This window comes from Pristiophorus japonicus, chromosome 20 (assembly GCF_044704955.1).
Source record: "Pristiophorus japonicus isolate sPriJap1 chromosome 20, sPriJap1.hap1, whole genome shotgun sequence".
Lineage (NCBI taxonomy): Eukaryota > Metazoa > Chordata > Chondrichthyes > Pristiophoridae > Pristiophorus > Pristiophorus japonicus.
In genome coordinates this window covers 97,275,097-97,301,390 of record NC_091996.1, presented here as the reverse complement: position 1 = coordinate 97,301,390, position 26,294 = coordinate 97,275,097, and the positions used below count along the sequence as shown (strand labels likewise).

Sequence of the window (26,294 nt, the reverse complement as noted above, 5' to 3'; positions counted from 1 at the left end):
ACCCAGCCTCCACAGCTCTCTGGGGCAGAGAATTCCACAGATTCACGACCCTATGAGACAAATTCCTCCTCATCTCAGTTTTAAATGGGCGACCCCTTATTCGGAGGCTATGCCCTCTAGTTCTAGATTCCCCCACGAGGGGAAACATCCTCTCTGCTTCTACCCTGTGAAGTCCCCTCAGAACTTTAAACGTTTCACTAAGATCACCTCTCATTCTTCTAAACTCCAATGAGTACAGGCCCAACCTGCTCAATCTTTCTTCATAAGACAATCCTTTCATCTCAGGAATCAGCCTGGTGAACCTGCTCTGAATTTTTTTTTTTTTTTTTATAAATTCGTAGCCAATCATTCCAATTCTTTGTCAAATCACAAACGCCAGAGGTCACCTTGCACATGCCAAGGATCACTCTGCGCCAATGCTCTTAGCCAAAAGGCCTAGAGCCACTGCACCGTTCCTGGAAGTACTGCAATACCAGGTTCGTGCCATGGAGGTGGATGGGTCAAGCCACCCCACACACCTCCGTGGAGGTGGATGGGTCAAGCCACCCCACCCACCTCCTGTTTCCAAAAAAGCAAGCATATACCTTCCTGACCAGGGAGAAACCACCCGGAGGTCATGGTGGCTGGTCAGGTCAGTTACACTTGATCTTAGCCAGAACCTGCTCTGAATTGCCTCCAATGCAAGTATATCCCTCCTTAAATGAGACCAAAACTGTATGCAGTCCTCCAGGTGTGGTCTCACCAACTCCCTGTACAGTTGTAGGACTTCCCTGCTTTTATACTCTATCCCCCTTGCAATAAAGGCCAACATTCCATTTGCCTTCCTGATCACTTGCTGCACCTGCATGTGAAAATGAAAGTAGGAGGTGGCCATTGAGCTCACCGTGTCGGGTGTCAGTGCAAGCACTTCACCTGGCACGGCCTAATCCTATTCACCTGCCTTTTCCACTTCTCTTTATATTCTTTCTTTGCAGAACTGAGGCAATATCAGGAAAGATTGAACAGGCAGGGGCTCATTGCTCCAGAACAGAGAATACTGAGGAATGGCCCATCCGATGGAGGTCTTCAAGATGATGCAGGGGTTCGATAGGGTAGGCGCAGAGAATGTTTCCACTTGCAGGCAAGAGCAAAACTAGAGGCCACCAATACAAGACAGTCACTGATAAATCTAATGGGGAATTGAGGAGAAACTTCTTTACCCAGAGAGCGGTGAGAATGTGGAACTCGCTGCCACAGGGAGGGGTTGAGGCGAATAGTATCGATGCATTTAAGGGGAAGCTGGATAAACACATGAGGGAGAAAGGAATAGAAGGATATGTTGATGGGGTGAGATGTAGAGGGGTGGGAGGGGGCTGGTGTGGAGCATAAACCCCGGCACGGAGCGGTGGGGCCAAATGGCCTCTTTCTGTGCTGTAAATACGTATAATTTTAATCTCTGCATTGATGGTCGCTTGTGGAAAGACGTGTATTTACACAGTGCCTTTCACGATCTCGGGATGTCCCAAGTCACTGTTCAGCCAATGGATTACCTTGAAGCATAATCACTGTTGTAATGTGGGAAACGCAGCAGCCAATTTGCACACAGCAAGCTCCTGTGAACAGCAATGTGATAATGACCCAGATCATCTGCTTGCTAGTGATGTTGGCTCAGGGATAAATATTGGCCCAGGACACCGGGGAGCACTTGGCTCCTCTTCTTCGAAATAGGACTGTGGGAACTTTTACGTCCACCCAGACGGGACCTTGGTTTGATGTCTCATCTAACAGTGCGGCACTCCCTCAGCACTGCCCCTCCGACAGTGCGGCGCTCCCTCAGCACTGCCCCTCCGACAGTGCGGCGCTCCCTCAGCACTGCCCCTCCGACAGTGCGGCGCTCCCTCAGCACTGCCCCTCCGACAGTGCGGCGCTCCCTCAGCACTGCCCCTCCGACAGTGCGGTGCTCCCTCAGCACTGCCCCTCCGACAGTGCGGTGCTCCCTCAGCACTGCCCCTCCGACAGTGCGGCGCTCCCTCAGCACTGCTCTGGAGTGTCAGCCTAGAATCTTGTGCTCAAGTCTCCTATCAGATTGCCCCTCAGCCTTTTCTTTTGTATTGCAAAGAGCCCCAGCCTGCTCAGCCTTTCCTAATAAAAGGGAATTGGATAAATAATTGAAAATGAAGAATCTAAGAGAGATACAGCGAAAGTGGACTCGCTAAAGAACACAGGCTCAATAGGCCTCCTTCTGAGCTGCAATATCGACGATACAATGGCTATGGCAAGTTTACTCTTCGATTATTGGCAACTTCGCAGTGTTGTTAGAACAGTTCAGGAAGGATTCCAGACCTGTGAACAGGATGCAGGGCGAGCAAGTCCTGACAGCAAACAAGTCCTGACAGCAAACAGCAGAAAGCGTCGGAAACACATGGCAGGTCAGTTAGCGTCTGGGCAGAGAATAGACATCTCTGTTGCGAAGCCTCCTGATCTTCGAACACTCTTTTCCTCAAGCGGCCGAAGGCTGCACTGGCGCACTGGAGGTGGTGTTGAGCCTCCTCGTCAATGTCTGCTCTTGTTGATAGGAGGCTCCCGAGGTATGGGAAATGGTCCACGGTGTCCAGGGCCGCGCCGTGGATCTTGATGACTGGGGGGCAGTGCTGTGTGGCGAGGACAGGCTGATGGAGAACCTTTGTCTTAGATGTTTAGCATAAGGTCCGTGCTTTCGTACACCTCAGTAAATACGTCGACTATGTCCTGGAGTTCAGCCTCTGAATGTGCGTAGATGCAGGCGTTGTCTGCATGCCAGACACGAGACTCCCAAAGCTAGCGCTCTACTCGGAACTCCTTCACGGCAAACAAGCCAAAGGTGGGCAGAGGAAACATTACAAGGACACCCTCAAAGCCTCCCTGATAAAATGCAACATCCCCCACTGACACCTGGGAGTCCCTGGCCAAAGACCAGTCCGCCCTCAGTGGAGGAAGTGCATCCGGGAGGGCGCTGAGCACCTCGAGTCTCGTCGCCGAGAGCGTGCAGAAACCAAGCGCAGGCGGCGGAAGGAGCGTGCGGCAAACCAGTCCCACCCTCCCCTTCCCTCAACCACTGTCTGTCCCACCTGTGACAGGGTCTGTGGCTCTCGTATTGGACTGTTCAGCCACCCAAGGACTCATGTTAAGAGTGGAAGCAAGTCTTCCTCGATTCCGAGGGACTGCCTATGATGATGATGATGATGATGAAGAAACCTCCGTCAGAAGCGCTGTACTAACAGATGAATGAGCATTTTCAGAAGGAGCAGAACGAAAGGGCTGGGGAACACATACATACACACAAAATACAATAGAATGACTGCACCATGTGCTGATGTGAAAAGCAGGAGATGCATAAACGGCAGAATTGAAAAATTAGGAGGCATATTGAGAAGGATCAACAGCAACCTTGCATTTGTACAGCACCTTTAACGTCCCACGCGCCTCACAGGAGCGTTATCAGGCACAGTCTGACATCGAGCCACATAAGGAGACATGAAGACAGGTGAGAAGGGAAATGGCAGCAACAAACCGAGCCGCTGCCCAGGAGCCATTTTATGCTGACACGCACTTCATTTCTCAATCGAAAGTATTCGCATCGACATGGCCTTGTGACCTCGGGACATCCCAAAGCGATTCACAGCCAATGAAGTGCTTTGGAAGTGTGGTCAGGGTTGTAATGTGGGGAACGTGACAGCCACACGACACACAGCGCGTTCCAAGTGGCACCCTGCAACTCCCGTCCCACAAAAGGCTGTGGATTCTGGGTCAATAGGTCGGGAGATAGATTTCTGTTCGTAAAGGGGATCTAGCGAGGAAGGACAGGTAATTGGAGTCGAGGTCGCAGATCGACCGTGATCGGACTGAATGGCCGAACAGGCTCGAGGGGCCGAATGGCCTCCTCGTTACCACAAAACTGCAATGGGTTAAGTGAGCAGGAAATGATCAAATGATATTGCCTGCAAGACAACGGAAGTAACATAAAAGCCACTTATCTGCGACAAAACTAAAACCGCCTGTTTCCACCTCCATAACATCGTCCATCTGCGCCCCTGCCTCAGCTCATCCGCTGCCGAAACCCTCATCCGTGCCTTTGTTACCTCCAGACTTAACTATTCCAACGCACTCCTGGCCGGCCTCCCACATTCTACCCTTCGTAAACTTGGGCTGATCCAAAACTCGGCTGCCCCCGTGTCCTAACTCGCACCGGGTCCCGCTTACCCATCACCCCCTGTGCTCGCTGCCCCGTGTCCTAACTCGCACCAAGTCCCGCCCACCCATCACCCCCTGTGCTCACTGTCTCGTGTCCTAACTCGCACCAAGTCCCGCTCACCCATCACCCACTGTGCTCGCTGCCCCGTGTCCTAACTCGCACCAAGTCCCGCTCACCCATCACCCACTGTGCTCACTGCCCCGTGTCCTAACTCGCACCGAGTCCCGCTCACCCATCACCCACTGTGCTCGCTGCCCCGTGTCCTAACTCGCACCAAGTCCCGCTCACCCATCACCCACTGTGCTCACTGCCCCGTGTCCTAACTCGCACCAAGTCCCGCTCACCCATCACCCACTGTGCTCGCTGCCCCGTGTCCTAACTCGCACCGAGTCCCGCTTACCCATCACCCCCTGTGCTCGCTGCCCCGTGTCCTAACGCGCACCAAGTCCCGCTCACCCATCACCCCCTGTCCTAACTCGCATCGAATCCCGCTTACCCATCACCCACTGTGCTCACTGCCCCGTGTCCTAACTCGCACCGAGTCCCGCTCACCCATCACCCCCTGTCCTAACTCGCACCGAGTCCCGCTTACCCATCACCCCCTGTGCTCGCTGACCTACATCGGCTTCCGGTTAAGCAACTCCTCCATTTCAAAATTCTCATCCTTGTTTACAAATCCCTCCATGGCCCTCGCCCCTCCCTATCTCTGTAATCTCCTCCAGCCCCACATCCCCCCCCCCCCCCCCACCCCCCCGAGATGTCTGCACACCTCTAATTCTGCCCTCTTGAGCATCCCTGATTATAATTGCTCCACCATCGGTGACCGTGCCTTCTGTTGCCTGGGCCCCAAGCTCTGGAACTCCCTCCCTAAACCTCTCGGCCTCTCTCTCCTCCTTTAAGACGCTCATTAAAACCGACCTCTTTGGCCTAGCTTTTGGTCACCTACGCCCAATTGTAACAAGCCATGTTAGTGGGGGAGCAAGTTGCTTTAAATGCTCGTCTGTCTCTGCTCCCTGGGCGAAAAGAGGAGACCCCATGGTGGTGGTGTTGGACCATGGTCACTCAGTTAATCAGGGGTGTGGTATAAAGCGCCCCGACCTGTGTGAGAACACCACCGCAGGTCGGGGCTATAAATAGGGCTGGAGTGCCGGGCCTTGGAACATCGTGGGCGAAGGTGCGGCGAATGAGGGTACGGGGCCCAGCAGAGCCGAGGGCCCAGGGGCAGCACGGGCCCGCGCACTAGGTCCGTGCAGCAGAGCTGTTCTCCAGTCGTCCTGGTTAACCCTTGCCACTGGACCAAGACCTCGCTCTGTCAAGCCCGTGTGGTGGCTGGTGTGCAACGGTCACCCCACGTTAAAAAAATCCACCCACAGGCATCTTCCACCCCCTCAACTGGAGTTCAGGACCTGGAACATCGGGTCCTTCATTGAAACATCTGTGAACTCTGGTGGAAGCAAGCCATCCTCGTTCGAGGGACCGCCTGTGATGATGATGGTCACCTGCGCTAATGACTCCTTACATAGCTCGGCGTCAAATTTTTGTTTTGTCTTGTAACACTCCTGTGAAGTGCCTTGGGAAGGTGTCGACATTAAAGGTGCTAAATAAATACAAGTTGTTGTTGTATACTAAGGAAAGGAGGAGGAAATATTTGCAGGGTCATTGGGGAGTGGGACTAATTGGATCGCTTTCCATGAGCTAGCACAGGCTCGATGGGCCGAATGGCCTCCGTCTGTGTGCCTCAGTTTATGAAATGTCGAGGGACATAAAGAAAGGAGAGGAGCCTTGCATTTACACACTGCTTTTTTATTGTGCCCTCAGGTCATCCCAAAGCTCTATATAATTGACTAATTACTTTTGAGGCATCCCTTTGTCGGTAAACAAGGCAGCCAACATGTAGAGAGCTCGGTCCCACAAACAGGGTGTGAACTCATCGCCAGGTGATCAGTTCTGGGTGGCTGAGGGAGAGAATGCTTGCCAAGGTACCAGAGAACGCCCAGCTGTTAATCCGATCGTGTCATGCGCTCTATCGTGCCCGCCTGAACAGGGAGATGGGACTTCGGGTTAGTATCCCGTGCAAAAGGATTCACCTGCAACAACGCAGCACTCCTGCGGGGCAAACGCAAGTGTCCGCCTATGTTGTGTGTTCAGGTCGGAGACGGGGGGGGGGGGGGGTGGGGGGGGCTAAGCCACAGCCTTCTCAATCAAGAGACGAGAATGCGACCAGCTCGAGCGACTTTATCACAGGAGGATTTGAGTGAAGGGCTGGATTTTTGGTCTTCTGCCGTCCCTCTTAGCGCCAGGAGGGCCGGCAATGAGCACGTGCGGGCAGGCGGCAAGCTCCCAGCGCCCGCCGGGACACTCAGGGCCCAGCTGGGGAATTTTGCGGCGGCAGACACAAACCATTTGCCGGCGGCAAATATATCGCTCCATTCACCGCCCCGACTGAGGTGCAGCCGAATTTCCACCCCAAGATATCTTATTGAAAATATACAGGGCCCTGGTGAGACCGCACCTGGAGTATTGTGCACAGTTTGGGTCTCCTTACCTAAGGAAGGATATACTTGCCATAGAGGGAGTGCAGCGAAGGTGCACCAGACTGATTCCTGGGATGGGGGGATTGTCCTATGAGGAGAGATTGAACAGACTGGGCCGATATTCTCTAGAGTTAAGAATGAGAGGTGATGTCATTGAAACATACAAATTCTTACAGGGCTTGACAGGGTAGATGCAGGGAGGATGTTTCCCCCGGGCTGGGGAGTCTGGAACCAGGGGTCACAGTCTCAGGATAAGGGGTCGTCCATTTGGGACTGAGATGAGGAGGAATTTCTTCACTCAGAGGGTGGTGAATCTTTGGAATTCTCTGCCCCAGAGGGCTGTGGAGACTCAGTCGTTGAGTATATTCAAGGCCGAGATCGATAGATTTTTGAATATGAAGGGACCCAAGGGATTGGGCGGGAAAGTGGAGTTGAGGTCGAAGATCAGCCGTGATCTCACTGAATGGCCGACTCCTAATTTTTATTATGTTCTTGCGATTTAATTAGAAATGCATAGCAGGTAATTTAGAGGCAACTGTGCTCTTAACTTTAACATTTACATGTTAAAACTGCATAACCAACCATACCAACGACGACTTATACAGCACCTTTAACGTAGTGAAACGTCCCAAGGCGGTATCAGATTCAATTTGACGCCGTGTCACGTAAGGACAGGTCCAAGAGCTTGCTCCAAAAGGAAGTTTTTAAAGGAGCGTCTTAAAGGAGGAGAGAGGCAGAGAAGTTTAGGGAGGGAGTTCCAGAACTTGGGGCCCAGGCAACAGAAGGTACGGCCGCCGATGGTGGGATGACGGAAATCGGAGGATGCGCGAGAGTCCAGAATTGGAGGAGCACAGAGATCTCGGCGGGCTGGAGGAGGTTACAGAGATAGGGAAAGGAGCAATGGATGGATTCGAACGCTTGAATGAGAATTGTAAAACGGAGGAGCTGCCAGACCAGGAGCCGACATCTAGCACGTACGGTCCACATTTAGATGTGTGCATTCGACACACGTTGGATTTTATAACATGTGCTGGAGTAACATGGTGGCCTGGCTGAACCCACTCTCTAGCAGTCAGTCTTGCTCAGACTACACGTACCCGGCTGCAACAGTCACAATTGTGGAGGTTTGTGACAACGGGCGAGACAACACGTCCCGATTCAGTATAAAAACCAAGTGGTCAGTGCTTTGGACAACAAGAAGAACATCACTGTTTTGAGAAACTGTCAGTAACAGTCAAATGGCATGGCTCCTCCATGTTTCCGTACATAAAGGAGCTGAAATACAATAACCAATATGCCAGTACACTGCAGGTAACCGATATTAGATATACACGGAGCGGTAAACAAACTGCTAGCAACACAACTTTCAACAATAAGGTCGCTGATACAGTCCAGGGAAGTGAGACGCATTGGTCACGTTACCAACACACAACTCAAGTTAACTGGGAGGTGTTGTGACCCCGGTGAGTTGTCAACTAATACGTCTGTTCAGGTAAACTCAAAGTATTAATGAGTCAATCAACTTATCAACAACATATAGCGCCTTTAACATAGTGAAACGTCTCAAGGCGCTTTACAGCAGTATTATGAGATTAAAAAATTGACACCCTGCCACATAAGTAGAAATTAGGACAGGTGATCAAAAGCTTGGTCAAAGAGGTAGATTTTAAGGAGCGGCTTGAAGGAAGAGAGAGATGTAGAGAGGCGGAGGGGTTTAGGGAGAGAGTCCCAGAGCTTGGGGCCCAGGCAACAGAAGGCACGGCCACCGATGGTGGAGCGATTATAATCAGGGATGCTCAAGAGGGCAGAATTAGAGGAGCGCAGACATCTCGGAGGGTTGTAGGGCTGGAGTAGATTACAGAGATAGGGAGGGGGCGAGGGCCATGGAGGGATTTATAAACAAGGATGAGAATTTTGAAATCGAGGCGTTGCTTAACCGGGAGCCAATGTAGGTCGGCGAGCACAGGGGGTGATGGGTGAGCGGGACTGGGTGCGAGTTAGGACACGGGGCAGCGAGCACAGGGGGTGATGGGTGAGCGGGACTCGGTGCGAGTTATGACATGGGGCAGCGAGCACAGGGGGTGATGGGTGAGCGGGACTGGGTGCGAGTTAGGACACGGGGCAGCGAGCACAGGGGGTGATGGGTGAGTGGGACTCAGTGCGAGTTAGGACACGGGGCAGCGAGCACAGGGGGTGATGGGTGAGCGGGGCTCGGTGCGAGTTAGGACATGGGGCAGTCGAGTTTTGGATCACCTCTAGTTCACATAGGGTAGAATGTGGGAGGCCAGCCGGGAGCACGTTGGAATAGAGGTAATGGAGGCATGAATGAGGGTTTCAGCAGCGGATTAGCTGAGGCAGGGGTGGAGACGGGCGATGCTACGGAGGTGGAAATAGGCGGTCTTAGTTAAGCATGCATCTGAGAAACAGAATCGTGACCACCACATACTGCAAACAACATATTCATCATGAACAGGCATCACACAATACTGGCACTGGGCACTGAACCAACTGCAGTGAACCCTCTGTACCAGCAATCCAGCCCTGCCACCAAACCATCTAGCAACATGCTTTCAACCGACTGTGACCACTGGCACCAGCACACCTCTAACCAATTGGCATCACCAGTCAACCAGCGTACCCATATCATCACGCTCGAACCGTATAAATCACTGGCTCAGCCTCAGTTGGAATATTGTGCACAGAACAAAAAACACACCTCACATATTTAAAATTAATTGAAATTAAAGTTAATAAATGTCTTGAGAAAAAAAATATTATATTTAAGTTTTTTAAAATTATGGTTCAAAATAAACTTACAGTAGTGGGCAGGGTTTTTAATAAAATGTATTCTTTAAATTTTATTTTTAATGTTTGTGTGTATTAAAACTGTTACACATGTAACAGTAGGCTATGCGCCAGCTTTTATCAGGCGCAAGAGTTTTCAGGACATTTTCTGGGCAAGATATAGGTAAAGACTGCAATCTTGCCCTTGCAAATGTCCTGGCTCCGGAGATGCGGAGGATCTGTCAGGCTGGAGCCTGACAGATCGGAAAAGCCAGCTTTCAGTGCATGCGCATTGTGCACAGAAAACCAGCTTTGGCGATGTCTTCCCGGGTCCATACACACTCTGGGGAGGCCGTGATTTCTGGGCCAATCAAGTTAGTTAAACACGATTTGCCTTTAACAAATCCGTGCTGGCTTTCCTTAATGAATCCACACCTATCCAAGTGACTGTTAATTTTGTCCCCGATTACTGCTTCTAAAAGCTTCCCCAAGACCGAGGTACAACTGACTGGCCTGCAGTTGCTGGGTTTATCTCGACACCCTTTTTCGAACAATGGTGTAACATTTGCAATTCTCCGGTCGTCTGGCAACCCCCCACTATTATGGCCAGTACCTCCGCGATTTCCGCCCTCAATTCCCTGAGCATCCGAGGAGGTATCCCATCCGCTCCTGGCGATTTATCTACTTTAAATACAGCCAGCCTTTTTAATACTTCTATCAATTTTTATGCTATCAAATGTCTCCACTAACTCCTCCTTCACCATGTCCAAGTTACCTGGCCTGGTGGGACTCGACCCGGTGTGACCTGCTGTAACGCAACATGCGCCAGCGCGACTCGTTCAAGTGCGGCCTGTCCGAGAGCGATTCGCCCTGTGGCCCAGATGACTTTGTCCCGGTGACGAACCAGGTCACAGTTATACCCCGCTCACTGACCACCCTGGCCAGGTGTTTGTGTGCCACCTGCAGACAGTGGAAAGATGCCCTGTGTGCCCCCAGCCAGGGGACAGGGCGCGGGGGAGAGATACGGACCCCGGGGGCAGGGCGTGGGGAGAGACACGGACCCCGGGGGCAGGGCGCGGGGAGAGATACGGACCCCGGGGATAGGGCGCGGGGAGAGACACGGACCCCGGGGATAGGGCGCGGGGAGAGACACGGACCCCGGGGAGAGACACGGACCCGGGGAAGGGCGTGGGGAGAGGCACGGACCCCGGGGAGAGACACGGACCCCGGGGGCAGGGAGCGGGGAGAGATACGGACCCCGGGGGCAGGGCGCGGGGAGAGACACGGACCCCGGGGAGAGACACGGACCCGGGGACAGGGCGTGGGGAGAGGCACGGACCCCGGGGAGAGACACGGACCCCGGGGAGAGACACGGACCCTGGGGAGAGACACGGACCCCGGGGGCAGGGCACGGGGAGAGACACGGACCCCGGGGAGACACGGACCCCGGGGGCAGGGCGCGGGGAGAGACACGGACCCCGGAGAGAGACACGGACCCCGGGGGTAGGGCGCGGGGAGAGACACGGACCCCAGGGAGGGGCAGGGCGCCATTCTCTCCCCCCCCCCCACCCACCCACACACACACCAGTCCATCCCCTCCTTCCCTCCCATTCTCCCCCCTCCCTCAGTCTCTCCCTCCCCCCAGTCTCCCCCCCAGTTCCCCCTCACCTGGCTCGGGCCGCCGTTGTGTGTGAGCAGGGGCCGGCAGTGGCGGAAGCCGGCGCTGTCGCTGTGTGCGGGCCGGTGGTGGGGCGGTGGCGGCGGGTCAGCAGCCCCCAGCCCGAGGCCCAGCTCTCCCCCCGGGCCCGGGCCCTCCGGCGGCGGCTCGTCCTCCAGCGGCGGGTCGGGGCGGCGCAGGCCGGGGCAGACGCTGGCCAGGGCGGAGAGCGAGGCGGACAGGCGGCGCCAGGCCGGGCCGGGCGGGAGCTGGGCCTCGGGCTCGCTCTCACCCTCCTCCCGGCCCCGGCAGCGCACCACCAGCACGAAGCGCACCGTCTCGCCCAGGTACAGGTGGCTGCGGCGGGGCAGGCCGCGGTAGCGCCGGTAGTCGGCCAGCGGGCCGGCCGGGAAGTACATCAGGTACTCGCACAGCGACTCCATCTTGGGCTCCGCCTCAGCCCAGCGTTGCCCCGGGCAACCCGCGCCCACCGCACCGCCGCCCGGCCCAATCAGCGCCCGCCCCACTCACTCATCGGCCAATCACCACGCGGCCCCGCAAGGACCAATCACCGCCAGCCCCACTCACTCATTCACCAATCAGCGCCCGCTCCACTCATCGGCCAATCACCCGGCCCCGCAAGGACCAATCACCGCCAGCCCCACTCACTCATCCACCAATCAGCGTCCGCCCCACTCACACATCCACCAATCAACGCCCGCCCCACTCACTCATCGGCCAATCACCACGCGGCCCCGCAAGGACCAATCACCGCCAGCTCCACTCACTCATTCACCAATCAGCGCCCGCCCCACTCATCGGCCAATCACCCGGCCCCGCAAGGACCAATCACCGCCAGCCCCACTCACTCATCCACCAATCAGCGTCCGCCCCACTCACACATCCACCAATCAACGCCCGCCCCACTCACTCATCGGCCAATCACCACGCGGCCCCGCAAGGACCAATCACCGCCAGCTCCACTCACTCATTCACCAATCAGCGCCCGCCCCACTCATCGGCCAATCACCCGGCCCCGCAAAGGCCAATCACCGCCCGCTCCATTCACCATTCGCCCAATCACCGCCCGCCCGCGCTCAAGGACCAATCGCCACTCTCCCCCTTACTCATCGACCAATCGCCACCCTTCCCCTCACTCATGGACCAATCGGCACCCTCCTCCTCACTCATGGACCAATCACCGCCCTCCCCCCCACTCATCGACCAATTGCCGCCTGGCCCCTCACTCATCGACCAATCGCCGCCCTCCCCCTCTCTCATGGACTAATCGCCACCCTCCTCCTCACTCATGGACCAATCACCGCCCTCCCCCCCACTCATCGACCAATCGCCGCCCTCCCCCTCACTCATGGACCAATCACCGCCCTCCCCCTCACTCGTCACCCAATCACCGCCCTCCCCCTCACTCGTCACCCAATCACCGCCCTCCCCATCACTCATCGACCAATCGCCACCCTCCCCCTCACTCATGGACCAATCGGCACCCTCCTCCTCACTCATGGACCAATCACCGCCCTCCCCCTCACTCATCGACCCATCACTGCCCTCCCCCTCACTCGTCACCCAATCACCCCCCTCCCCATCACTCATCGACCAATTGCCGCCTGGCCCCTCACTCATCGACCAATCACCGCCCTCCCCCTCTCTCATGGACTAATCGCCGCCCTCCCCCTCACTCATGGACCAATCACCGCCCTCCCCCTCACTCGTCACCCAATCACCGCCCTCCCCCTCACTCGTCACCCAATCACCGCCCTCCCCATCACTCATCGACCAATCGCCGCCTGGCCCCTCACTCATCGACCAATCACCGCCCTCCCCCTCCCTCATCGACCAAACTCTCCTACTCACTCCCTATCTCGCACCAGGTCCCTCTCACTCATCGCCCACTGTGCTCGCTGCCTTACATTGGCTCCCAGGTTAAATCCCTCGTGGCCCACCCCCAGCCCCACCGCCGCCCTTCTCTCCTCCCCTACCTCCGACCTCCTCCTGCCCTACAACCCTCGAACTCTGCCCTCCTCCAACTCTGGCCCCCTGCGCCTCCCTCACCCCGACCGCCCCCACCATTGGCGGCCGTGCCTTCAGCCGCCTGGGCCCGAATCTCGGGAGTTCCCTCCCTAAACCTCTCCACCTCCCTCGCTTTCCTGAAGACCCTCCTTAAAACTCAACTCTTTGACCAAGCTATTTGCCAGCCATCTTCCTTTGGCTCAGTCCCATTGTTGATTTCCTCATCTTCGGCACTCCCCCGGAGCCGGGGGTGACTTGCTTCCACACCAAAACGCGTTCGAAGGTGACTGATGAGACCAGGTCCCTCAACTTCATTTTAAGAGGGTGGACGATGCCTGTGCGTGGATGCCGTTGCACACCGACCACCATACGGGCTTGACAGAGCTCAGTCTTGGTCCAGTGCCAAGGGAATCCAAGACGATTGGAGACCTGCTCTGCTGCATGGGCCAAGCACACACACACCATCATCATCGGTAGTCCCTCGGAATCGAGGAAGACTTGCTTCCACTCCAAAAGTGAGTCCTCAGGTGGCTGAACAGTCCAATACGAGAGCCACAGTCCCTGTCACAGGTGGGACAGACAGTGGTTGAGGGAAGGGGAGGGTGGGACTGGTTTGCCGCACGCTCCTTCCGCTGCCTGCGCTTGGTTTCTGCACGCTCTCGGCGACGAGACTCGAGATGCTCAGCGCCCTCCCGGATGCACTTCCTCCACTTAGGGCGAACTGGTCTTTGGGCCAGGGACTCCCAGGTGTCGGTGGGGATGTTGCACTTTATCAGGGAGGCTTTGAGGGTGTCCCTTGTAACGTTTCCTCTGCCCACCTTGGGCTCGCTTGCCGTGAAGGAGTTCCGAGTAGAGCGCTTGCTTTGGGAGTCTCGTGTCTGGGGCATGCGAACAATGTGGCCCTGCCCAGCGGAGCTGGTCGAGTGTGGTCAGTGCTTCGATGCTGGGGATGTTGGCGTGGTCAAGGACGCTAACGTTGGTGCGTCTGTCCTCCCAGGGGATTTGTAGGATCTTGCGGAGACATCGTTGGTGGTATTTCTCCAGCGACTTGAGGTGTCTACTGTACATGGTCCATGTCTCTCAGCCATACAGGAGGGCAGGTATCACTACAGCCCTGTAGACCATGAGCTTGGTGGTAGATTTGAGGGCCTGGTCCTCGAATTCCTTATTCATATTCCTACTGACTTCCTCAGGTCCTCCCTGGTTTTCAGAGACTGCAGAGTAGGTGAGTGGACTACTGCGCCACTGAGTGGACTACTGTGGTACTGCAGCCATTGCTGTAAATACAATAAACGGAGCTGAAGCCATCTTGGACGTGTGCATTTGTGAGGCCGTGGAGAATATACCGCAGTGAGCATATTACTCTCGGAGCAGCTTACGCATCCGTCCATCGAATACTGACACTGTACCCCAGTGCCCCCCCACCCCCCGGCCCCAGCACACCGCACTCTCTCCAGCCACTCACGGTTTGGTCGTTGGTTACCGCGTGTATTCTGACCTCGTGTCCCGAACTCGCTGACTGACGCTTCTGTGAAAACCTTCGCCACATTTTTCTACGTTAAAGATGCGATATAAATGAAGGTCATTGTTGGATTATTGGCCTCTTCTCTGGTGAAATCGATTGAATTTACAGCAGTGTTCAAAATCACCTCTTTGAAAATTTAAGGGTCAGAGTGCAAATTGCCAATTTTAGAAGGGTTTGTATGTGAGAATATATTTCAGGCAAGAGTAATTTGCAGAGAGACTCCCTAGCCTGTAGGTTGCAGAAAGATGTACTTTGAGTACCCATTTATTCAAATATTGCACCAGTCCACAAAAAAACCCCAAACGATATATGTTTCAGATGTTGTTAAACAAATTCTCGTCCCAGTGGCAAACGCAAATATCCTCGTCAAACGTGAACTGTGTCCAAAGATGTGTAGAAAGAAAGACTTGCATTTATATAGCGCCTTTCACTACCACCGGATGTCCCAAGACACTTCACAGCCAATGAAGTACATTTTTTTTGAAGTGTCTGTTGTGGGAAACGCGGCAGTCAATTTACACACAGCAAGCTCCCACAGACACGTGATCATCTGTTTTCATGTCGATTGAGGGCTAAATATTGGTCCCAGGACACCGGGGAGAATTCCCCTGCTCTTCTTCCAAATAGTTGCCCTGGGATCTTTTATGTCCACCTGAGAGAGCAGAGTGGTCCACAGTTTTAACGTCTCATTTGAAAGACAGCACCTTCGACAGTGCGGCGCTCCCTCAGCACTGCCCCTCCGACAGTGCGGCGCTCCCTCAGTACCGCCCCTCCGACAGTGCGGCGCTCCCTCAGTACTGCCCCTCCGACAGTGCGGTGCTCCCTCAGCACTGCCCCTCCGACAGTGCAGCGCTCCCTCAGTACTGCCCCTCCAACAGTGCGGCACTCCCTCAGTACTGCCCCTCCGACAGTGCGGCACTCCCTCAGTACTGCCCCTCCGACAGTGCAGCGCTCCCTCAGTACTGCCCCTCCGACAGTGCGGTGCTCCCTCAGTACTGCCCCTCCGACAGTGCGGCGCTCCCTCAGTACTGCCCCTCCGACAGTGCGGCGCTCCCTCAGTACTGCCTCTCTGATAGTGAAGCGCTCCCTCAGTACCGCCCCTCCCTATCTCTAAAATCTATTTCAGCACTCCTCTAATTCTGCCCTTTAGAGTATCCCTGATTATAATCGCTCCACCATCGGTGGCCGTGTCTTCAGCTGCCTGGGGCCCAAGCTCTGGAACTCCCTCCTTAAACCGCTCTACCTCTCTTTCCTCCTTTAAGATGCTCCTTAAAACCGACCTCTTTGATCAAGCTTTTGGTCACCTGCCCTAATTTCTTCTTAAGTGGCTCGATGTCGACTTGTCCTGTGAAGCGCATTGTGACATTTTAATACGTTAAAGGCGTTATATAAATAAAAGTTGTTGCTGTATTTACTGTTCCTGAGTCCTCTTCAATCTCCCCTTAACCTTCTCTGCTCCAAGGAGAACACCAGCTTCTCACAAGTCCCTCCATGGTACTGGGGTCCTTCGGCAGCATTAAATCCAGATCGCTCGTCCTGCCTTGGGCCAAATCAAGCGTTGCTGCCTCACAATGAATCACCTATTTTAAAATCCAGTGACAAGGGACGTAATGTGAGAACACCCAGGGGCGAGGTTAAGCAGCGTAATTCAATCACAGGGCCGTGCTGATAAAGTCGCTCCGCTTTCCCAGGGCGCCCTGTAAGAATTGCACCCTGCTAATCCATTGGCGACAAACTCGGCGATTCCAAACTGGGAATAAAATCCCATCGCATTTGTTTCCGCTGTTGCCGGTCGATGGCGCGATCCGAGGACGAATTCTGCCGGAACCGGTGAGCGACCGCAGACTACGGGGCCGAAATTCGCCGGGTAGCGCCGCCGGTTAGCACCGGTGCTCGCCGACGGCAATGGCCGACCTTCGACCGTAAGCGTCGTCGACGTCTCAGACTGATTCCTGGGATGGCAGGACTGCCGTATGAGGAGAGATTGGGTCGACTGGGTCTGTATTCACTGGAGTTTAGAAGAATGAGAGGGGATCTCATTGAAAGGTATAAAATTCTGACGGTGTTGGATAGACTGGATGCGTGGAGGATGTTTCCCCGGGCTGGGCAGTCTAGAACAAAGGGTCACAGTCTCAGGATACGGGGTCGGAAATTTAGGGCTGAGATGAGGAGAAATGTTTTCACTCAGAGGGAGGTGAACCTGTGGGATTCTCTACCACAGAAGGCTGTGGGGGCCAAGTCACTGAATATATTTAAGAGGGAGACAGATAGATTTCTAGACACAAAAGGCATCAAGGGGTATGGGGAGAAAGCGGGAATATGGTGTTGAGATAGAGGATCAGCCATGATCATATTGAATGGTACAGACTCGAGGGGCCGAATAATGCACCTATTTTTTATGTTTCTAAATCCAGCCAGCTCTTTGGCAGAGGGACCAAGAGGCAACACCGTGCCAGCTGTCAATACCCGCGCGGTGACATCGTCCGGCGGGCAACGCCCCCTCGCTCACGCAATCTGCTTTATTTGGCAGCTGCACAAACAGGAAAAAGTTGGCGTTAAAGAGCAGATCTCGGCCGTTATCGCCCAGAAAACACGGTAAGTTTTACTCTTTATTCATTTCTGCCTGTTTCCATTAGTTTTAAGAGCGGGGAGGTGTGTGTGTGTGTGGGTCGGAGATGTTATTGTTCGCTTATACTTCCCGTTTATTTTCTAGCGTTGCGGCAGTCCGTCGCGATATTCAGCCGACCTCCCAAGCTCCCGCCCGAAGGTTCCTGCACGACGCCACTCTCGAGCGCCACTCTCTCCTCTTTGGGCGTACAAACACAATTTCGGACTTTGAGGCCGCGCTAATGCCCGGCGGTAACACCGTCGCAAACACGGCCAGAACCAATTTCGACCCCCGATAATTCTCGTAACTCTAAACGTACAACACAAACAGCCTCTCCGCAGCAATACAGAAATACCAATAACCGTTAAACAAAGTGCAGCGGAAATTACTTCAAAACAACGAATCCTTCGCTGAGTTAATGATCATTCATTCATACGGGATACTTGCCTTTATTAGCTCAGGCATAGCATATAACAGTGGCGTTCCCTCAGGACCGCCCCCCCCGACAGTGCGGCACTCCCTCAGCACTGCCCCTCCGACAGTGCTGTGCTCCCTCAGTACCGCCCCGACAGTGCGGCGCTCCCTCAGTACCGCCCCTCCGACAGTGCGGCGCTCCCTCAGTACAGCCCCTCCGACAGTGCGGCGCTCCCTCAGCACTGCCCCTCCGACAGTGCGGCGCTCCCTCAGCACTGCCCCTCCGACAGTGCGGCACTCCCTCAGCACTGCCCCTCCGACAGTGCGGCACTCCCTCAGTACTGCACTGGGAGTGTCAGCCGAGATATTTGTGATCAGGTCCCCGGAGCGAGCCTTGAACCCACAACTTTCTGACTCCAAGACGAGCGAGTGCTGCCCACTGAGCCACAGCTGATACCGTTGGGCTGAATGGCCTGTTACCGCGTAAAGCTTCGGATTAAAATGTACCGATGTGGCAGAGGAGTCAAGAGAGGCAGACAGAGAAAATATACAGGCACATGACCCAGGCTAGGTAAGCTCACCAACATGGGATTTATTACAGTATATATGCACTCATTGCATAACCATGGGCTACAGAATATCATTTCCAGCAATGGGGGCATGAAGTCAATGGTACATCCCATAATGATCCACCTGGAAATGTAACACAAGATGAGGAAAATGAAGGGACAGTCCAGGATGGCATTCCAGTCGCCGGCCGGGGTCTTGTGCACTGAACATCGTCCTCCGCCAACAACAAATTGCATTCAATCAGCGCCATCGGCGTCCAACAAGGCGATTCAACGGGAGCGCTGAGTCAGACCACGACCGAGGGCGGGTCACACGCAGACCCCCCCCCCCCCATGGGGATAGTGGGGCAGGCGGTCAGAGGCTGGGTCATGGAGTCGGCGTGAAGGAGGGTCCTGAAGGAGGCAAGGGCGGAGAGCTTGGGGGGAGGGGGGGGGGGGGAGAACAAGCAGATAATTCTCGCGGTCTGTCCGTGTCACGACCCGCCGTGTCAACGCGGCGAGCCTTTCTCTCGCGGACCGGTCTGGCGCTGGGATTGGCGCCACGGGGCGATTCCACGCCACCATGGCAAACCGACGTCTGTAGCTGAATGGCGGGTGGGATCGCGAATGGGCGATGGGGTCGATGTGCATGCGCGCGATGCGGACGTGGGCTAACGTTGTGATCGCGAAGCCTTTGAGGCCCGATTTTTGTAACATCATTTAAAAAGAAACCCCACCCCCCACACAATTCATTCTGGAGATATGGGCGTGGCTGGGCAAGGCTGGTATTAATCGCCCGCCCCTCACTCACTCCCCACCCACCACGGCGAGGTCAGAGGTTAGGGGTTCTTCATGACCCATGCCCGTGTTTGGAGCACATCGCCAGGCCGCCGCGGGGCGCAGATCGTCACGCGGGGTCGTGGGTCACGCACAGGCCCACACCAGGTCAAGGACGGAAGCCCACCTTCCGTAAAGGGGGCACCAGTCAACCAGTTGGGTTTTAGGAAAGACTTGGCTTTATATAGCGCCTTTCACGGCCACCGGAAATCACCAGGAGCTTTCAGCCACTGGAGTGTTTTTTTGGAGAGTGTGGTCGCTGTTGTAATGTGAGAAACGCGGCAGCCAATTCTCGCACAGCAAGCTCCCACACACAGCAATGTGACCCACTTCATCTGTTTTTTTTGTTATGTTGATTGAGGGATAAAGATTGATTCTCAGGACACCGGGGATAACTCCCCTGCTCTTCTTTGAAATAGTGACCACCTGAGAGAGCAGTCGGGGCCTCGGTTTAACATCTGACAGTGCGACACTTCCTCAGTACTGCCCCTCCGACAGTGCGGCGCTCCCTCAGCACTGCCCCTCCGACAGTGCGGCGCTCCCTCAGGACTGCCCCTCCGACAGTGCGGCGCTCCCTCAGCACTGCCCCTCCGACAGTGCGGCGCTCCCTCAGCACTGCCCCTCCGACAGTGCGGCACTCCCTCAGCACTGCCCCTCCGACAGTGCGGCGCTCCCTCAGCACTGCCCCTCCGACAGTGCAGCACTCCAACAGTACCGCGCTCCCTCAGTACTGCCCCTCCGACAGTGCGGCGCTCCCTCAGCACTGCCCCTCCGACAGTGCGGCACTCCAACAGTACCGCGCTCCCTCAGCACTGCCCCTCCGACAGTGCGGCGCTCCCTCAGGACTGCCCCTCCGACAGTGCGGCGCTCCCTCAGCACTGCCCCTCCGACAGTGCGGCGCTCCCTCAGCACTGCCCCTCCGACAGTGCGGCACTCCCTCAGCACTGCCCCTCCGACAGTGCGGCGCTCCCTCAGCACTGCCCCTCCGACAGTGCGGCGCTCCCTCAGTACTGCCCCTCCGACAGTGCGGCGCTCCCTCAGCACTGCCCCTCCGACAGTGCGGCACTCCAACAGTACCGCGCTCCCTCAGCACTGCCCCTCCGACAGTGCGGCGCTCCCTCAGGACTGCCCCTCCGACAGTGCGGCGCTCCCTCAGCACTGCCCCTCCGACAGTGCGGCGCTCCCTCAGCACTGCCCCTCCGACAGTGCGGCACTCCAACAGTACCGCGCTCCCTCAGTACTGCCCCTCCGACAGTGCAGCGCTCCATCAGTACTGCCCCTCCGACAGTGCGGCGCTCCCTTAGTACTGCCCCTCCGACAGTGCGGCACTTCCTCAGTACTGCCCCTCCAACAGTGCGGCGCTCCCTCAGTACTGCCCCTCTGACAGTGCAGGGCTCCCTCAGTACCACCCCTCCGACAGTGCGGAGCTCCCTCAGTTCCGCGCTCCCTCAGTACCGCCCCTCCGACAGTGTGGGGCTCCCTCAGTACTGCCCCTCCGTCAGTGTGGGGCTCCCTCAGCACTGCCCCTCCGACAGCGCGGGGCTCCCTCAGTACTGCCCCTCCGACAGTGCTGCGCTCCCTCAGTACTGCCCCTCCGACAGTGCGGCGCTCCCTCAGTACTGCCCCTCCGACAGTGCGGCACTTCCTCAGTACTGCCCCTCCGACAGTGCGGCGCTCCCTCAGCACTGCCCCTCCGACAGTGCGGCGCTCCCTCAGTACTGCCCCTCCGACAGTGCGGCACTCCCTCAGTACTGTCCCTCCGACAGTGCTGCGCTCCCTCAGTACTGCCCCTCCGACAGTGCGGCGCTCCCTCAGTACTGCCCCTCCGACAGTGCGGCACTCCCTCAGTACTGCCCCTCCGACAGTGCGGCACTCCCTCAGTACTGTCCCTCCGACAGTGCGGCACTCCCTCAGTACTGTCCCTCCGACAGTGCTGCGCTCCCTCAGTACTGCCCCTCCGACAGTGCGGCGCTTCCTCAGTACCGCCCCTCCGACAGTGCGGCCCTCCCTCAGTACTGCCCCTCCGACAGTGCGGCGCTCCCTCAGTACCGCCCCTCCGACAGTGCGGCCCTCCCTCAGTACTGTCCCTCCGACAGTGCGGCACTCCCTCAGTACTGTCCCTCCGACAGTGCTGCGCTCCCTCAGTACCGCCCCTCCGACAGTGCGGCCCTCCCTCAGTACTGCCCCTCCGACAGTGCGGCGCTCCCTCAGCACTGCACTGGGAGTGTCAGCCTAGTTTTATGTGCTCAATTCCCTGGAGCACATAAAACTAGGCTGACATTCCAGTACGGAAACACGACAGCTCCAAGATCCTGACTTTTTTTTAATTTCCAGATTGATTTAACACAGAACGCAAACTGGTCAAATTCCCGTGGTGGGTTTACCACCGTCCCCAACATTCAACTGTTGTTATATTCTTTTAATTCATTCACAGGATGTGGGCGTCGCTGGCAAGGCCGGCATTTATTGCCCATCCCTAATTGCCCCTTGAGAAGGTGGTGGTGAGCCGCCTTGAACCGCTGCAGTCCGTGTGGTGAAGGTGTTCCCACGGCGCTGACTTTGTCGGAGCGGTTTGGTACTGAGGCTCGCTGGGCCATTCCAGAGGGTCAGTTAATGGTCAGCCACATTGCTGTGGGTCTGGAGTCACCTATAGGCCAGACCGGGTAAGGGCGGCAAATTTCCTTCCCTAAAGGGACATTAGTGAACCTGATGGGTTTTTACGACAATCCGATAGTTTCATGGTCACCATCACTGATACTGGCTTTTTATTCCAGATTTATGCAATTTACTGAATTTAAATTCCCCAGCTGCCGTGGTGGGATTTGACCTTGGGTCTCTGGGTCATTAGTCCCGGTCTCTGGATTACTGGTCCAGTGACATCACCACTAGGCTACCGCACTTTAATTCAATGGGCAATCACTAATTCATTATCATATGCTGTTTGCAAAAAATCCTCCCGTTATTAAATATACATCTCACCATAAACACTGGGACAAGAGCAAGCTTGATTGATGGACACGCTACCCACCACCTTCAACACTCACTCCCTCCACCACCTTCAACACTCACTCCCTCCACCACCTTCAACACTCACTCCCTCCACCACCTTCAACACTCACTCCCTCCACCACCTTCAACACTCACTCCCTCCACCACCGGCGCCCCCTGGCTGCAGTGTGCACCATCTACAAGATACACTGCAGCAACTCGCCAAGGCTTCTTCGACAGCACCTCCCAAACCCGCGACCTCTACCGCCTAGAAGGACAAGGGCAGCAGGCCCATGGGAACACCACCACCTCCACGTTCCCCTCCCAGTCACACACCATCCTGACTGGGAAATATATCGGCCGTTCCTTCATCGTCGCTGGGTCACAATCCTGGAACTCCCTCCCTAACAGCACTGTGGGAGCACCTTCACCACACGGACTGCAGCGGTTCAAGAAGGCGGCTCACCACCACCTTCTCGAGGGGCAATTAGGGGGATGGGCAATAAATGCCGGCCTTGGCCAGCGACGCCCACATCCCAGGAACAGATTAAAAAATAAGGATTGGGGGAAAGGGGGGGGGCGGGGGAGAACAAGGAACAATAAATCAGTTGACGTGACTTGGGGTCTGAAAACGGTCCCCCAATCGGGCCGGGCGAGGAACTGGCAGCGAGGGACGGTACAGTTCGACATTTCGCCAGCCTAATTTTGACATGATGTACAACAAATCGGGCGAACATTTCGAGTTCCGGTCACGCCCTCCCTGGCAATATTCTCTCAAAAGTGGAGCTGCGAAGCCTGAAGGTTTTTGCCAGCTGGAGCCAAGGGGAAGAGCTTGGCGTCGAGCAGATCCTTGTACTGCAGCTCGGGCATGACCATGCGCAGGCACTTCTCCCTGGTGCTGTTGCCCAGGTGCGGCTTGAGGTTGTAGCCCATGATCCGGGCCCGGCCGTACTGGAAGGGCTTGATGTTCTTGTCCTGGATCTGGCTGGCCTCCACGGGGCTGCTGCCCAGCAGGCAGAGTTCGGTCAGCGCCTGGCGCTGGCTGCGCAGGACCAGCACGTCACTGCGCATGCGCTGCAGGCCGTAGCGCTCCACCCGCTGCCAGAAGGTCCGGTTGAAATGGCGGTACAGCCTCCAGTCCAGGGAGTTCCAGGCCCGGGCCTGGCCCACCATACGGTCGGACAGCCTGCCCACCGTCACGTTGCTGCGGAAGTTGAGGCGGAAGGACACCACGTCGCTGAAGTCCCAGCACAGCGCCTCCTTCAGCAGGATCATCGACTCGTCGAAGTACTCGGCCAGCAGCACCAGGTGGAAAGTGCTGGTGATCTCCTGCAGCACCAGCTCCACGTAGTCCCGCGTGTCGTTGGCATTGTGGTCAAAGCCAAAGTCGAACCACATCAGGTTGCGGGCGTACTGGTTGCCCCGGTCGCGGGGCGAATAATAGCGCCAGGGCTCACTCAGAAACTGCTCCAGCGACTCCACCTTCTTGAACGCCATGCTGGACCCCTTGTAGTAGGTGAACGAGGACTCGGCCAGGGTCACGGGGTTCCGCAGGATGGAGAAGTAGAAGGTCCCCTTTGACATCACCTTCTCGACCTGCAACAAACAGACACACACAACCGTGACTGGCGCCACTGACAAATGCATTGCGGTGAAGTCAAAAAGGCCTGCATTTATATAGCACCTTTCACCACCTCGGGACGTCCCGAAGCGCTTCACAGCCGACGAAGTACTTTTTAAAGAGTGTGGTCGCTGTTGTATTGTGGGAAGCGCGGCAGCCAATTTGTGCACAGCAAGCTCCCGCACCCAGCGATGTGATAATGACCCGGATAATCTCATTTAGTGACGTTGGTTGAGGGGTAAATATTGCCCTCAGGGCACCGGGCAGAACTCTTCTTCGAAATAGTGCCACGGGATCTTTTACATCCACCTGAGAGGGCAGACGGGGCCTCGGTTTAATGTTTCATCCGAACGACGGCACCTCCGACAGTGCGGCGCTCCCTCAGTACTGCCCCTCCGACAGTGCAGCACACCCTCAGTACTACCCCTCCGACAGTGCGGCACTCCCTCAGTACTGCCCCTCCGACAGTGCGGCACTCCCTCAGCACTGCCCCTCCGACAGTGTGGCGCTCCTTCAGTACTGCCCCTCCGACAGTGTGGCGCTCCCTCAGCACTGCCCCTCCGACAGTGTGGCGCTCCCTCAGCACTGCCCCTCCGACAGTGTGGCGCTCCCTCAGTACTGCCCCTCCGACAGTGCGGCGCTCCCTCAGTCAGTGCGGCGCTCCCTCAGCACTGCCCCTCCGACAGTGCGGCACTCCCTCAGTACTGTCTCGCCAACAGTGCGGCACTCCCTCAGCACTGCCCCTCCGACAGTGCGGCGCTCCCTCAGTACTACCGCTCCGACAGTGCGGCGCTCCCTCAGTACTGCCCCTCCGACACTGCGGCACTCCCTCAGCACTGCCCCTCCGACACTGCGGCACTCCCTCAGTACTGCCTCTCCGACAGTGCGACACTCCCTCAGTACTGCCTCTCCGACAGTGCGACACCCCCTCAGTACTGCCCCTCCGACAGTGCGGCACTCCCTCAGCACTGCCCCTCAGACACTGCGGCACTCCCTCAGCACTGCCCCTCCGACAGTGCGGCGCTCCCTCAGTACTACCCCTCCGACAGTGCGGCGCTCCCTCAGTACTGCCTCTCCGACAGTGCGACACTCCCTCAGCACTACCCCTCCGACAGTGCGGCGCTCCCTCAGCACTGCCCCTCCGACACTCCCTCAGTACTGCTCCTCTGACAGTGCGGGGCTCCCTCAGTACTACCCCTCCGACAGTGCGGCACTCCCTCAGCACTGCCCCTCCGACAGTGCGGCGCTCCCTCAGCACTGCCCCTCCGACAGTGCGGCGCTCCCTCAGCACTGCCCCTCCGACAGTGCGGCGCTCCCTCAGCACTGCCCCTCCGACAGTGCGGCGCTCCCTCAGTACTGCCCCTCCGACAGTGCGGCGCTCCCTCAGTACTGCCCCTCCGACAGTGCGGGGCTCCCTCAGTACTACTCCTCCGACAGTGCGGGGCTCCATCAGCACTGCTCTGGAGTGTCAGCCTAGATTTATGTGCTCAAGTTTCTGGAGGGGGACTTGAACCTACAACCTTCGTCTTCCACTGCCAAAAGAATTGCGATGAAGTGAACGGAATCAAACTCAATAAACACGGAGTGTTTCCACAACACCTGATGGGCCGATGGTCTCGTTCTGTGCTGTAAATTCTATGTTCATTCTACGTAATACCAGAGATAAGGGACTTCTGTGACGTGGAGAGACAGATGGAGAAGTTGAGTTTGTTCTTCTTGAAATGGAGACGGTTCAGGGAGATTTGATCGATGTGTTCAAAATCAGGAGGGGTTTCGATAGAGTAAATAAGGAGAGACTGTTCCCGGGGGCAGGAGGGTCGGTAACCAGAGGGACACAGATTGACGATAATCGGCGATGGAACCAGAGGGGGAGATGGGGAGAATTTTGTTGTGATCTGGAACGCGCTGCCTGAGAGGGCGGTGGAAGTAGATTGAATCCTAACTTACAAAAGGGTATAGGATAAATATTATAGAATCAGAGAAATTTACAGCACGGAAGGAGGCCATTCGTGTCCACACCGGCCGACAAAGAGCTACCCAGCCTAATCCCACTTTGCAGCTCTCGGTCCGTAGCCCTGTGGGTTACGGCACTTTTCACCGGGCTGTGGGGAAAGAGCGGGGAGTGGGACTGATTGGATCGCTGGCTCACAGACCCAGCACAGGCTCGATGGGCCGAATGGCTCGTTCTGAGCTGTGTCATGCTAGGATAAATTGGTAACCGGATCTCTCGTAGACCAATTAGTAGAATCCCGATTGTACAAATCAGACAAACTGAGATTGGGTCTTACATTATATATGAAAATGAGTAGTGAAAATACAACAAATACATTTCACCGTCAGGCGTGTGAAATGGTAAATACAATACAACGTTCAATTTAATACTGTACTAAACTTTGAACATCCAACCAATATTTCACCACTCAGTCAACCACCTTCTGTGAAATAAATAACGGCCAGCTAAAAACATTTACTAGAAGGTCGAAGGGTTTAGACAATGTCAATTTTGGACTCATTCACCAACATGGACTCCTGAAGTGTGC

At 56.0% G+C, this 26,294-nt stretch overlaps 2 protein-coding genes across 3 annotated transcripts in view; both read right to left on the bottom strand.

Moving 5' to 3' along the window:
- The window catches only part of LOC139233029 (trafficking protein particle complex subunit 14-like), a 68,019-nt gene extending 56,391 nt beyond the window's left edge, over positions 1 to 11,628 (bottom strand). Inside the window, exon 1 of the mRNA XM_070863545.1 lies at positions 11,197 to 11,628. Coding sequence (XP_070719646.1) covers positions 11,197 to 11,628 — 432 coding nt within the window. The remainder of the gene's footprint in view (positions 1 to 11,196) is intronic.
- An 11,229-nt stretch (positions 11,629 to 22,857) lies between these two features.
- Positions 22,858 to 26,294, bottom strand: part of LOC139233028 (galactose-3-O-sulfotransferase 2-like) — a 62,139-nt gene continuing 58,702 nt past the window's right edge. For both annotated transcript variants that reach the window (XM_070863544.1, XM_070863543.1), the window contains exon 4: positions 22,858 to 23,729. In XM_070863544.1, coding sequence (XP_070719645.1) covers positions 22,908 to 23,729 — 822 coding nt within the window. In that variant the 3' untranslated portion in view covers positions 22,858 to 22,907. The remainder of the gene's footprint in view (positions 23,730 to 26,294) is intronic.